The following is a 15,157-nucleotide window of genomic DNA, read 5'->3' as shown; positions in this document are numbered from 1 at the left end:
GTTTCTGAAGTACCTTTTGTAAGAGCAACTAGTGACAGGCTAAGGGGAATGGCTTGAACCTGCCCAAGAGAGGGGAGACTGAGCTGAGCTCTGAGGCAGAAGCTGTTCCCTGGGAGGGTGCTGAGGCGCTGGCACAGGGTGCCCAGAGAAGCTGTGGCTGCCCCATCCCTGGCAGTGCTCAAGGCCAGGTTGGACACAGGGGCTTGGAGCAGCTGCTCCAGTGGAAGGGGTTGGAGCTGGAGGAGCTTTAAGCTCCCTTCAACCCAAAGCAGTCTGGGATTCTGATTCTCTATGAGGTTTAAGTGACCTTTATGAGATACAAAATACACACAGGTTTCAATTAAAACATTGAAGTCAAAATACGAAAACCACTTGGTACAACAACAACCATCATATTCTCCAAGTCACATCATCTTCTATAAAGAACAACAACTTCTTTCATATTATTATGCCTTAGAAACACCAGCCTGTGACACCACTTGCATGAGGGACCACAGACAAGTTTTGACTTCCTGATTTAGCTCCAGTTCTGTGGCACCAACTTCAGTATTGCCAACACTCAATGTTCACAACACGCCAGAGGGTATTTTCAGCATGGCATAAATGGAATTTATTCTGAGCCAGCTTGACACACGGTCAAAAACACTTGAGTGAAACCAGGTCTGGTGGTGTAATACTGTCTCCTGCCATCCACCACACCCTCCTTGCAGAGGCAGGAGACGAGAATGTGTGCCCGCAAGACAGAATGTAATGGACCATGAACCAGACTAAAACAGAATCGGCTTCACTAGCAGAGGAACAGAGACTCACAAAATGTCAGACTGGTTTGGGTTGGAAGGAACCTTAAATCCCATCCAGCTCCAACCCCTGCCACGGGCAGGGATCCCTTCCACTGGAGCAGCTGCTCCAAGCCCCTGTGTCCAACCTGGCCTTGAGCACTGCCAGGGATGGGGCAGCCACAGCTTCTCTGGGCACCCTGTGCCAGCGCCTCAGCACCCTCCCAGGGAACAGCTTCTGCCTCAGAGCTCAGCTCAGTCTCCCCTCTCTTGGGCAGGTTCAAGCCATTCCCCTTGGCCTGGCCCTCCAGGCCCTTGTCCCAAGCCCCTCTCCAGCTTTCCTGCAGCCCCTTTAGGCACTGGAGCTGCTCTCAGCTCTCCCCTTCAGGAGCCTTCTCTTGTCCAGGCTGCCCCAGCCCAGCTCTCTCAGCCTGGCTCCAGAGCAGAGCTGCTCCAGCCCTCGCAGCATCTCCGTGGCCTCCTCTGGCCTCACTCCAACAGCTCCACGTCCCTCTTGTGTTTGGGGCCCCAGAGCTGGACACAGGACTCAGAAAACAGAATCAGAAAGAAATAAAACCCCACACAACTCTGCAGCTAAAGAATTGATTCTTAAAAAGGGAGCAGAAGCAACACTGAAAATGCAACTTTTGGCAAAGAAAGTGTGTGTTGTACTTCAAACCAGAATCCTCCTTTTCCTGTCTTCCAGGACAAATGCACACCACAGCACAGCGCTCACAGCTAATGTAAGAAGCCTGAATTCTCCTGAAAGCTCCTAAAGAAACACAAGCCCTTAAAGAAATGAGACTTCCATGGCATGTGCTGGGATTGCTTTAATAAACAAAAGCTCATTCAAATGCAAACCTTGAAGCAAAAATGGAGAGAAGAAATTCCGTTCCTTTCTGATGTGAGAAATGGTTTGTTGGGGGGTTTTACACGATGATAAAACCTCAGAACAATCATCTTTTGATGATTTCCCCTTCATCAGTTCACCCGACACTGTAAAGCTACTTGGAAATAGTGAAACAGAAGATGGATTGCGTTTTATATGGCAGGGATAAAACAACTAGTGAAGGAGTGTGGCCCATTTCTCAATGTCACTGTGCCAAGGCAGGCCTGAAGCATTACACTGGGGCTGTGTTTAGACTGAAACCTGGGTTTTTCTGCTCAAAACTTGGACTTCCACACCCAGTAGCAACAGTTTTTTTAGGTACATTCCAAGCTTCCCTCAAACAGTTCCAGTCAAAACATCCCCAGATTTTAATTCCATCAAGAATGTGAGCATCTCATTAAAGCCCTGCCTAATTATAGGTAACGTGCCCAGACCACAGAGCCTGTGGTAGCTTTATATGGAATATTATTCGGAGTAACACCACTGAGTTCTCTCCAAAGAGCTGAGATTTAGACATATTTAGTGTGCTAGCAAAGAGTTATGCTCTGTGCTCAGCTATTGAACTGAGCTTTGGAGGGGGGATAAAGAAGGAACTCACAATACACACTAGTAGTGAGAAAGAACAAGGCAAGAGGGGAGAAACAGCATCAATTTCTAAGGAAATGGAAAGCTTTAAAGTAAGAAATTAAACTTTTAGATCCATTGCTTGTACAAAGACATTATCTTCAAGCCTGACTCAAACAACATTGTACATCAGTTTCCATGAGTTTCCCTAATGCTGTTTTCCACTTTGGCAGGTTGAAGGTTTCAGAAGCTGGAAGCACAGAAAAATCCCTCTGCTCCTACTGAAATAAAGCCACCAATACCAGAGGCAAACACTGCATCTGTGAATGGGCTGAATGACCTTGAAGGGAAAAGGAACTGTGGTGATGAAGGACAAGCTTCTGAGCAGTATAAAGCATAATAGAAGCTGCGGCTGCCCCATCCCTGGCAGTGTTTAAGGCCATGTTGGACCAGGCTTGGAGCAACCTGGTCTCATGAAAAACAGGGCCCTGTCACATACCAGCCTGAGGCAAACATGCTCAGTACAGGGTTCAAGAACATCCAAACAAATTGCATTCCCTACAGCTGCAGGAAGAACAGGAAGAAAGGGAAACTCCTCACCACCACTGTGCCTCGGGGCAGGAAAAGTAAAGCTTTCTCCTCTGCTTTCAGCACCCTAATACATACGGCTATATATGTATCTAGATAAATGTTCTTCTACAGTCCCCTTTCCAGTTACTGATCCTCCTGCAGTACTATCCATACTGTGACGAGACTGTTCCCTAACACAATTACCTGTTAAGTGATCTGTGTTGTAGCTGCTCTATTACATTTGCTGTATTTAAAACTGGAACTGCAGTTAAGTCTCTACTTCAGTAGCTTGACTCTCAGCCAGAGTTGCTGTAAACCTTATCACGAACCTACCAACATCATCAGTGAGGTTACAGAAGCACAGCTGAATTCCAGCAGAGAGTATAAAGTTTATTCATACCAAAAGCTTACTATTAAGTGGAGCATAACTCAATGCATAAAATGACATGTTAAAACTAGCAGCAACCAGCTATCTGCAGATATATATTCATTCATCCTTCTTTTTCCTTATCTGTACTGTTCGTTCAGGCTTGTTATGACAGGAATGAGACACCAAGTTAGAGACATGGAAGAAGTACTTTGTCCTCATCCTGAACACATAAACCCCCAGTAAGTTCCTTGTTCTCTCACACACACACTTCACATCTATCCTGCTATGTCTCAGCTGAGCAGAAGGAAGTGACAGTGCAGCTGACAGGGAAACAGCATCTGAGATCAGAGAGGGCTCAGATTGTTAAGGAAGACCCAAGAAGTTCTCCCCACTTAGGAAGTAAACTGAGGCTTAACAGCCCTACCAGGCAGAAGTGGTACTGCTGAACATGATATACAAAAGCACCTTGGAAACAGGTGATGCCCAAGAATTAAAGTTCACAAAGTAAGAACTAGATCAAGAAAGGATCAGGGAAGAGATTAAGTGTCTGGGAGGAACAACAAAAAGACAGGTTGATAAATCAGCAGGAGGATGCAATCATCAGAGAATGGAAGACAGAAAACACAGGCTGTGCAGAGACTGGATGGAGCAGCCCTGAGAAGGACTTGGGGTGCTGGGTAAGGAGCAGCTCCCCATGACCCAGCTTCAGTGAGTGCTGGAGCCCAGAACCCCCCCGTGTGCTGGGGGCACCCCCAGACTGTGAGCAGCAGCTCAGGGAGGGGATCTTGCCCCTCTGCTGTGCTCTGTGAGACCCCCCCTGCAGCCCTGATCCAGCTCTGGGGCAGCAGCACAGGAGGGACATGGAGCTGTTGGAGTGAGGCCAGAGGAAGCCACAGAGATGCTCTGATGCATCCAGATCAGGAGCACACAAAGATGAGGAGCATATGATTTTGGCTGTTCCTTTTCCATTCTGAATTTTGTTGAATGTTGAAAAGCTAAATTCAGGACCCAACAAATGCAAGGACTGTACTGCTAATCCATCTCAGCCAGAAATCACAGAATCTTCACATCTATTTTCAACACACTACACAGTCAACAGGCTTAAAATAATGAAGCAACACGGGATCAACACACCCAGACAGCAAAAAATAGCCAAGACTCAAATAAAGAGGCCTTTCCAGCTCTGTAGTTCCCAAAGCAGCAGCAGGAATTGGGAGCAGGAGGCTGTGGTTACACAGTGACTTCAATGCTACTGTACAACATTGCTTTCCCTCTCCTTCCTCACGTACTCTTCCTTGTACCCCTCATGGTAGCAGCAGCACTTGCACAGCCACACAGGCAGCTGAAACAGCTTTATCCAAAGCATACCCCTTTTGGAGAGAAAAGTCAGGAAAGATCTGACTTCAGGTGGGTGAGCTCCCTAATTCACATGGCTCATCCATCCTTGTGCTGCTACAGGGAGACAGGAGAAACCACTGGCAAGCAGAACTGCCCCTTCAGCAGCAATCCAGGCTTCAGAACAGATTAAACTACACCCTCACTCTCTGGCAAAACATGAAAGCAGGCAAGCTTTTAAAGAGCCATTTTCACAGATTAATAGACTGGTTTGGGTTGAAGGGACCTTAAAGCTCATCCAGTTCCAACCCCTGCCACAGGCAGGGACCTCTTCCACTAGAGCAGCTGCTCCAAGCCCCTGTGTCCAACCTGGCCTTGAGCACTGCCAGGGATGGGGCAGCCACAGCTTCTCTGGGCACCCTGTGCCAGCGCCTCAGCACCCTCCCAGGGAAGAGCTTCTGCTTAAGATCTAACCTAAATCTAGCAAAAACTATAAAGACACACAAAACAGACCTTGGGATATCCTTCAAGGTAAAGCAACTAACACCTAGCAAGTTTCTAAAGCCTACAGCATATAATAGATATAAATACACTACAGAAATACCAAATTGACTTAAAATATGGATTACACAGCTTTAAAATATGGAGTACCTGCTTTACACTTTTGCAGACACATGCACACACCCAAAAGGAAAGCATGCCAACGTCCCAGCAAATCATGGGCAACTTCAGACGACTATGTGTGACTTACTTACTACCACCAAACAAAGCAATCTTTAAAACCAAAAGAAAACCTATGGAAAATGCCAACACCTCTGTTACAGGCAGCTCTTCAGAACACAGTTTGCCCCTGGAAAAGAAACATACTGAATTAACTTGCTGCCTAAAAGCAGGCAGGTATGGAGAGTGAAGTAGTAACTTCTAGACATAGAGAAACATGACAGCAACAAAACCTACATTTACCTTTCAGGGGGCAAAAACCTCCTTTTGCAGCACAGTTTCAGAAAGACAACCCTGTTATAGCAATGCCAGCACGTATCTACCACATGAAAGGGGATGGGAGCTTCAGTGAGCTCCAGAAGATAAACATATGTCATGCCTAAAACAGAGCCAATGAGCCTACAAGCATCCTGAATCACTTGTTCCACAAATTCCCCAGTCACTGAGTCTGAAGCAATGTAACACCAAAAGCCAAATCCAGATCCTAAAGACAGAGATGTATTTTTAAACTGCTTTGCTAACACATTTTGTATTATAGTCTTGTCAAGTCATGAAAAGATAATTCAGTGTCACTGCTACTGAGCTTCCACAAAGAAGAGAAACACAACGGAGTTTGTTAGACTGCAATGGATATTTATTTTACTTCTTAAATAGATACTGTGTTGTGTCACAAGTTGTCCAACTCCCACTAAAGCTTTCCACTCAACCAGCACGCAGCTGGGTCAAGTCCCAGGTATGCTTTCCACAAGCAAAATATGTTGCCTTTTCTTCCCAGCCTCCAGGACCTACATCATAGAATCACAGACTGGTTTGGGTTGGAAAAGACATTAAGATCATCTAGTTCCAAACCCATGCCATGGGCAGGGACACCTCACCCTAGAACATGTTGCTGAAGGCTGTGTCCAGCCTGGCCTTGAATACTGCCAGGCTTTTATCGCTTCTCTGGGCAACCTGTGCCAGTGCCTCACCATCCTCACAGTAAAGAACTTCTTCCTTGTATCTAACGTAGGTATTCCCTGTTACAGTGTGAATCCATCACCCCTTGTCCTATCACTGCAGTCCCTGATGAAGAGCCCCTCTCCAGCATCCTTGGAGCCCCCTTCAGACACTGGAACCTGCTCTGAGGTCTCCATGCAGCTTGTGTTCTCCAGGTTCAACAGCCCCAACTTTCTCAGCCTGTCAAATCTACACCCTTGCATACAAAGCACTGCATTATCACTCAGAAAGATGATATATTTTAAATAGGGTGGTTTTGGTTATGTGCAGCCCTCAAGGCTATGAAATACCTGCAAAGGGGCTGGAGAAAAGGTAGTTACACCTATAAAGATGAGCCTTCTATGATAAGCCACAACCCTGACCAAGAAGAATCCTGTTTGGAATAAACAGGAGTCGAGTCTTCATCCTCTCCAAATGACATAGTTTAAGCCTTCAAACTGCAAACATTTAAAGCAGTGCTCAGTTTTGCATAAAGATATCAAAGCTACTGGAATGGCAAGTATGCTTATGTTCTGGGGGGCTGCCAAAAATCATCTCTTAATACACTCCATAATGGTTGTGTTCTTCTAGGATTCATAAGAGAACTTTCTGATCTTTGCCTTGTGCCCTTTCTTTTTAGTTGTATACAAAACTGAACTAAAATGACAGAAAAAATGAAATTAAGAGTTTTAAATCCCATACAAATCATATGGTTTAAGGACTGTCTGTATTATTTTAATGCCTGCATTTATATGCTAATAAATACAGAGATTGTTTTAATTATTTACCATTTTTAATGTGAATTTTAAATGCATTAATCACTAGCTTGCAAGCCACGAATTCAGACTTCCCTGCTGCCACTGCAACAGTTGTTTGTAGAATTCCAAACAGTACAACTCAAAGAGTAGAAAGTCCTACTCCTGCAGTGCCCAAAAGCTCCAACAGTGTTCGGAAAGGACCCAAACTCTCCCAAGCCTTGATAAATAAACAGTTTTCAGTTAGAATTTAATACTTTGGGATAACAGCAGGATGCTTTCCACAAAAATCACTTTCTGTTCCAGAGACAAAAAGATCCTGTGTGTGGTTCCAGAGAGCATTGCTTTCTGGAACATTCCAGAATCACGGTGGCTGCATATTCTGAATACAGTCATAAACACACCAGTAATGGGATGCTGAGGTTGACACCCAGCATCTCACACGAGTGTCACACACCAGCCAGCACAGTACCAACACCACCAAGTCTTCAAAGGCCAGCTCCCTCTTCCCAGCAAGATGCAATTAAAAGGCCTTTGCATTACAAAGCAAGTTTGCATTAATTTTAAGCAAAATTTCTCTTGTTCTCTCTTATTCTGTTATCTGATATTTGAATAAATCATTGACACAACAGATCTGTCCTATCCTATCACATCATTCCATGTTTAAGGAATGTTTAATCTGTAAATCCAGGCAGTGATTCTGCAAAGGCAGATTGCTCGCAGGAAGACTGCTGAACAAACCATGCACATTTAGTGACTGTGGTAGTGAATTAAATATATTAACCCAGTTTCTTAATCCATAGCATCCAAATTTATAAATTAACTGTAGAAAAATTAAATTACATGAAAGAAAACTATTTTTCAGTTGGCATTTTCACGTTTTCCTGGGTTTGTAACCATACACCTATAATGCCTGTGACATCTTTCAGCAGAACACAGACTGAAGTGATTATAAGCGCCTGAAAAATAGGAAATGCCAATAAAACCTGGACTAGAACAGCAGTACCTGATCTGGATGTTCTAAAAATACACTTCTATCCAGGGGGAAAAGAATTCCTTGGCTCAGTCTGTTACTTATTACTCAGCATTTGGTAGTTAAACACTGCACAGCCACTCATTTGAATCGAAGGAAATGAATGCTGTGATCTTGCCCAGACAAAAAAGTGTCTCAACACCCACAGAAGAAAAACAGGGGAGAGAAGGTTCAAGCCTCCACAGTGTGATTTATGAAGAGAGCACACTGGGAGAGCGAGACAAACAGCTCAGCAGCTGTCAAAGGCAACACATTTGCATTTGATATACAAATATAGAGCAAGGCATCTTGTTTAAATAAGTAATGGGTGGACTATACACTGCTAGACAGAGCAGGATGGCACAGGACATACTGCTGAATACTTGACAGAAGAGCCACCCTAGAAACTGAGTCTCCAAATGGAATGATTAAGCTTCCATATAAAGCAATACCCCAACCACTGTGTTTTCCTAAAAACAAGCTTTTAACTTCAAAAGGAGCAATCACATTAGGTAAAATGAAGACTAAAACCCCTACAATTATGTCATGTTTCCCTACTGACCTTCACCTGGGCAGTTTTAAATTCTATATGGAAATATCTTCATATGAGTTTCTTATGGTAAAAACCAGAATCTAGTTAAAAGTGTAGTTTAAAAGGAGACATAAATCATGAGTGGGTTTAAGATATCTGCATCATTTTAGCAGCCTCTTACAACTGGTAAATCAAAACCTGGGCCTATTTTACAGGGAAATATTGCTGAAAAGACCAATGCTTTTTGCATGTTGTTTGTGACAGGGGCTTTTTTTTTACCATTTCCCCCATTGAAGAGAAGAAAAAATGGTTTGCATTGTGTTAGCTCCAGTTATAATTTCCAGCTGTGTCAAAACTTTAACAGCCTAAAAGCAGGAAATCCAAAGAGGAAATTCCATCGTCAGTTCCTGGAGTTTTGTAACTCCAATGTTCTTCTAAAAGCTGGACCTTAAAGGAATTTGTGGTAGCATTTGCTGTAACCTTACCTGATATCTTCAAGTAGCTCACATTCTGCCTGATGCTTGGCCTGAAGTTTTGTCATCTGCTCAACCTGAATGTTTTTTAGCTCCTGTGTAACTTTCACCTACAAAACAAACCACAGACCACATATATTTGCTGGAGAGTTTAAAGGATTTCAACACGAAAAAGACACAGTTTGGGTCCTCCACCTAGTCTGAAATGGCACATTTCAAACGCAGAGTTAAGAGTGCAGTTTAACATTCATAAAGGCTGATTTCAGGAAGTGCTGTCACCCCAGTAGGATTACACTGCACATGGCAAGAACCTCATGCTTAGGGCCTAACCATTACCACAAAGTGCAATTTTACTCCAAAACCTTGGAGCTTGTGTGCATTAAAAAGAGTTTTGCCCACCAAACCCAGGAAAAATGGGCCACAGGGGGGGAAATTATGTTATAATGTACATATATAGCACTTCAGTGCAAGTCAGGCCCATTTTGACATGTACTGAACTGTCCTACACTTGCTATCATTTAAAGAGAGCTTAAACACCAGGTTGGATTTTGGTTGTGCATCACATCAAAAGAGCCTCTCTAAAAGGCTTCAGAAGGTCAACCTTTTGTTTTGAGTATTGGTGTCGTTTCCCTTTGAGCCTTGGGATCACAATGCTAAGGTTCCAATACTTTGGGAACCAACTTGGTAACTGGCAGCGCCATTGGCAGGGGTATAGGGAATAACTGGATTCTGGAAGGGAATTTGGGGGGTGTTTTGTGGTTGGTTTTATAGAACAAGAGGTCTTGGCATTTAAGCCCTGTAGTGATCACAGGCAATCCATATATCGGCCTAAAAATGACCTGAAGACATTATGCATTCAGGAGGGCAGAAATGCCAAACAGTTACTGTAATGCAGGAAGAGGTGAAGCATTCACAGAGGAAGAAGACTCAAAATTACCCTCTAAGGGCAAAAAGCCCTTAGATCTCATCAACCATCAGAAGCCTCCTCAATGTTAACACTGAAAACAAGCCCCAGCAACCAGCACCCTTCAGCCAACATTATATAAAGACACATTTTTCACATGATACCAAAATAGTTAAAAATCACATGTATGTGACCTCAAGCAGAAAAAAATGTCTATTTTTAACATGAACTTTCAGCATTAGGGGGTTTTATCTGCAGATGAAAAAGAAAACCCTACTCAAAATAAATAAACCCACACAAGATGACCCATGTAATGGAAATAATCTCGAATAATATAGGCAAAGAATGCCACACATGTAGCATAAATAAGCCACCAAATGCAAACTGGAATAGGAATGAGATCTGCTTCAACAAAAGCAGAGTCCACCCGCAAAACGAGAGGTCGAGAGGAGGAATGAGCCAAGGAGAGATGTTCCCTGCAGTGCCTGCCAGGGCTACTGGGGATGGATGACAAGGGGTTTGTGTCTATGCTCCCTCTCAAGCCTCCCTCCCTTCCCAAGCTCTCCCAGTCACTATTATACGGTTCTCCACCCGGCAAACCCCTGCAATCTCCTCACCACGAAACCTCAGTCTCACATCCGAGATCTCAACCAGCCCCATCGAGCTACGACAAATCAGGCTGTGAATGATTACAGCCCTCATCGGGCAGCAGAGAATATCCAACACACACCAAGCTCAGAGCCACAGAACTCCCTTCCACAGCGCCTGTAAAGGAGCAGCTCCTCCATCCTGAGACCTGCTCCTCCGGCTGTAGCTCTCTCCCTTCCTCCCCACACCACTGCATAACCAATAGACCTCCATGGATCAGCACTTGCACATAGCTCAAGACCCCACTACAGCTCAAGTCGCCCAGAGAACAACCTGCACGCAGAGATCCTGCACCAGCAACAGTCTTTATTCCAAACCTACATTCCTTCTTGCATCCCTTCCCATACCAGTTCCCCATAAAGCAAAGCACCCCGTATTCCTATGGACACAAAAAGCCTCCCCACTGCATCTGCAGACTGTGCCCATCACACAGATGTTGCCCATTCCTGCCTGCCCTCGGTCACTCCTAAGCCATACTGGGATACCGGCATCCTTGCATCAACTCCAGACCTGACCTTCTGCGCCAAGACAACCGACCCATTGCCGCTGGCATCACCACACCGGAGCACCCCAATGCAGCTGGGGCCCAGAACACTGCCCACAGCACCCCACAACTGCCTGACCCCCCTTCCAGCCCAGAACACTGCCCATAGCACCCCACAACTGCCTGACCCCCCTTCCAGCCCGGAACACTGCCCACAGCACCCCACAACTGCCTGACCCCCCTTCCAGCCCGGAACACTGCCCACAGCACCCCACAACTGCCTGACCCCCCTTCCAGCCCGGAACACTGCCCACAGCACCCCACAACTGCCTGACCCCCCTTCCAACCCGGAACACTGCCCACAGCACCCCACAACTGCCTGACCCCCCTTCCAGCCCGGAACACTGCCCATAGCACCCCACAACTGCCTGGCCCCCCTTCCAGCCCGGAACACTGCCCATAGCACCCCACAACTGCCTGACCCCCCTTCCAGCCCGGAACACTGCCCATAGCACCCCACAACTGCCTGGCCCCCCTTCCAGCCCGGAACACAGCCCACAGCACCCCACAACTGCCTGACCCCCCTTCCAGCCCGGAACACTGCCCACAGCACCCCACAACTGCCTGACCCCCGTTCCAGCCCTGCCCAGCCATCGCTCTCCATCCATTTGGGGGTACCCCAAAACCCATGGACCAACCTCTGCCCCCCCATATCCACACCAGACCCCCCTTCCTTTCCCAACCCCCCCTTGGCCATTCCCCCTTTGCTGGACCACCCTCCCCAAGCCCCACAACCCCCAATTCACCCCCCTTGTCCCTCCTAACACTTGTTCTCCCTCACCCGACCTCCCTCCATGCTCCACCATAGCACAGCCCACCCTGCGGCCCCCTCAACCCCCCTCATCCACCTTCATAACCCCCCCCTTTACACCCCCAGACCCAACCACTCTGCCCTAAACACATCCTATCGCTACCAGCACCCCCAAATGAGCCTCCAGCCCCACTTACCCCCCCATAACACACACATACACACACAGACCCCCCGGCAGGGCCCTCACCTTCCTCGGCGGCGGCTGCATGGTGCTGCGCTGGGTCTCCACATCAACTCCCTCCCCCCGGCAGCAGGATGCGGCCCCCGCTGCAGGAGGAGGAGCGGGCAGCGATCGGCTCCCTCCCGGTGCAGGGCGAGTCCCGGTCGGAGGGAGGAGGGAAAGGGGAGGGAATGGGAGGGAATGGGAGGGAATGGAGGGGGGGGGGGGAAGGCCGCCTCTTCCTCACGGGCAGAGAGCGAGCAGCGTCCCGAGTACCGGCCCTGGGGAGCGGGGAGGAGGCTGAGGGGAGGAAAGGGAGGAGAAGGAGAAGGAGGAGAAGGAGGAGGAGGAGGAGGAAGGAGCAGGAGGAAGGAGCGCGGCTCGGGAGCGCCCCGCTGAGGGGACGTGCGCCCGCCTGAGGCGAGGCCTCCAGCGCCGGGAGCGGCCACCACAGAGCGGGGGGGGGTGGAGGAGGAGGAGGAGGGAGGGAACGCCCCCTGCAGGCTCCGCTGCGGCCGCTGGGCGGCGCTCGTGGGCATAGAGGAGGGCGGAGGGGGGGAGGGCGCGGAGGGGGGTGCGCAAGGGGGTGTAAGGGGGGTGTAAGGGGCTGTAGGGGGTGCACGGGGGGTAACGGGTGCACAAGAGGGTAAGGGGTGCACAAGGGGGTGCAGGATGTGTACGGGGGGTGTAAGGGGTGCCCAAGGGGGTGCACCAGGGGCAACGGGTGCACCAGGGAGTAAGGGGTGCACAAGGGGGTGCAGGATGTGTACGGGGGGTGTAAGGGGTGTGCAAGGGGGCGCACGGGGGGTAACGGGTGCACAAGGGGGTGCAGGGGCTGCACGGAGGGTGTAAGAGGTGCGCAAGGGGGCGCACTAAGGGTAACTGATATACAAGGGGGTGCAGGGGGTGCACAAGCGGGTGTAGGGGGTGCACAAGGGGGTAAGGGGTACACAAGGGGGTGAAGGGGTACACCAGGAGTAATGGGTGCACAAGGGGGTAAGGGGTGCACAAGGGGGTGCACGGAGGGTGCGGGCTGTACAAAGGAGGTGCACGGAGGGTGCGGGGGTTTGCGCTGGGGTGCACGGGGGGGTGCAGGGTGCACACAAGGGGGTACAGAGGGGGATGCAGGGGTGTGCACAGGGAGGGTGCAAATGGTGCACGGGGGGGTGCAGGGGTGTTGCACGTGGGGGTGCGGGATGTACACAAGGGGGTGCAGGGGTGCGCAAAGGTGTAGGTGCTGCGCAGGGAGTGCACGTGGAGGGTGCAGGGTTTGCATAAGGGCTGCACAAGGGGGTGCAAGAGCTGAACAAGGGGGTGCAGGAGAGTGCATGGAGGTGCAGCGATGCGCACAAGGGTGTACACAGGGGTGTAATGGGGATGCACAGGGGTTCAGGGTGTGCGCACAGGTGGGTGCAGGGGTTTGCATAGGGAAAGTGCAGGGTGTGCACAAGGGGGTGCAGGGATGTACACGGGGATGCAGGGTGTGCGCCGGGTGTGTAAGGGTGTGCACAGGGATGGTGCCGGGGGTGCCTAAGGGGGTAAAGGTGTGGGTGCAGGATGTGCACAACGGGGTGCACGGGGGTGCAACAGGTGAACAATGAGGAGTGCACGTAGGGGTGCAGGGTGTACAGAAGATGGGTGCAGGGGTGTGCAAAGGAGGGGCACGGTGATGTAGGTGATGCACAGAGAGCGCACATGGAGGGTGCAGGGTGTGCATAAGGGGGTGCAAGGGGTGCACAAGGGGGTGCAGGAGAGGTGTAGCGATGCACACAGGGTGTACACGGGGGTGCAGTGATGTGCAATGGGGATGCACAGGGGTTCAGGGTGCGTGAACAGGCGGGTGCAGGGGTTTGCACAGGGAAAGTGCAGGGTGTGCACAAGGGGTGCAGAGGGGTGCAAGTGGAATACACAGGCAGGTGCAGGGATTTGCATGGGGGTGCACAAGGGGCATGCAGGGGTGTGCAAAGGGATGGCATAGGGGATGCATGAGGGGGTGCAGGGGAGTGCACAGGGGATGATGGTGCAGGGGTGCATTTATGCATCCAGGTTGCAAGGTGTGCACAGGGGTTACATGTGTGTGCATATGGGTGTGCAGGAGCGTGCACAGGGGTGCAGGGCTGTGCATGAAGATGCAGAGTATGTATGGGGGTGCAAAGAGGGGTGCTGGAGGTGTAGATGGATGGAACAGGGTCATAGTGCTGCTGCCCACAGCCACCACTGGCGCTTTGCACTCTGCCTCCAAGGCATGAGGCCACTGCAGGATCTGGCCATGCAGATTGGGGTGCAGGATAGAACCCGTGCACCCAGTTAGGTGCTTCCCAGCATCACGGAGGTGCTGGGCTTGCTCTGCACCAGAGAAAAAGGAGCCATCACCTTCCCTGCAGCCCTTTTCAGCCTGCCCAAGCAAAGTGGAGCAGCAAGGGATGGAGTTGAGCTGGAGTTCAAGTTATAAAGGACTGTCCTCATAGTCATAGAATACAGACTGGTTTGGGTTGGAAGGGACCTTAAAGCCCATCCAGCTCCAACCCCTGCCCTGGGCAGGGACCCCTTCCACTGGAGCAGCTGCTCCAAGCCCCTGTGTCCAACCTGGCCTTGAGCACTGCCAGGGATGGGGCAGCCACAGCTTCTCTGGGCACCCTGTGCCAGCGCCTCAGCACCCTCCCAGGGAACAGCTTCTGCCTTATCTCCAACCTGAACTTCCCCTGTTTCAGTCTGAACCCATCACCCCTTGTCCTATCACTGCAGTCCCTGATGAAGAGCCCCTCTCCAGCATCCTTGGAGCCCCCTTCAGACACTGGAAGCTGCTCTGAGGTCTCCATGCAGCTTCTCTTCTCCAGCCTCAACAGCCCCAATGTTCTCAGCCTGGCTCCATACAGGAGCTGCTCCAGCCCCTGAGCATCCTCGTGGCCTCCTCTGGACTTGCTCCAACAGTTCCATGTCCTTTTTATGTCGAGGACATCCATAGAGGGAGATAAATAGAGGGGGACAAACAAAACACAACCGTCCCCCAGTGGTTCAGGAAACAATTTGTCAATGTCTTGATTTAAATCCTATTGAATGTGTTTGGTAAATCTGCCTGTTTGCAAAGGTTCAGCCCATCCCTGAAACCTCTTCTGGAG

The 15,157-nt window shown here is 49.4% G+C and overlaps 1 protein-coding gene across 1 annotated transcript in view; it reads right to left on the bottom strand.

The window, feature by feature from the left end:
- The window catches only part of FCHSD2 (FCH and double SH3 domains 2), a 139,154-nt gene extending 126,929 nt beyond the window's left edge, over positions 1–12,225 (bottom strand). Inside the window, exons 1-2 of the mRNA XM_034060104.1 lie at positions 12,066–12,225; positions 8,984–9,081 (exon numbers count right to left, since the gene is read on the bottom strand). Of these exons, the coding sequence (XP_033915995.1) occupies positions 8,984–9,081; positions 12,066–12,086 (119 nt within the window). The 5' untranslated portion in view covers positions 12,087–12,225. The remainder of the gene's footprint in view (positions 1–8,983; positions 9,082–12,065) is intronic.
- Between the last annotated feature and the right edge of the window lie 2,932 nt (positions 12,226–15,157).

This window comes from Melopsittacus undulatus, chromosome 2 (assembly GCF_012275295.1).
Source record: "Melopsittacus undulatus isolate bMelUnd1 chromosome 2, bMelUnd1.mat.Z, whole genome shotgun sequence".
Classification (NCBI taxonomy): Eukaryota; Metazoa; Chordata; class Aves; order Psittaciformes; family Psittaculidae; genus Melopsittacus; species Melopsittacus undulatus.
This window is presented reverse-complemented; position numbering and strand designations above follow the sequence as displayed.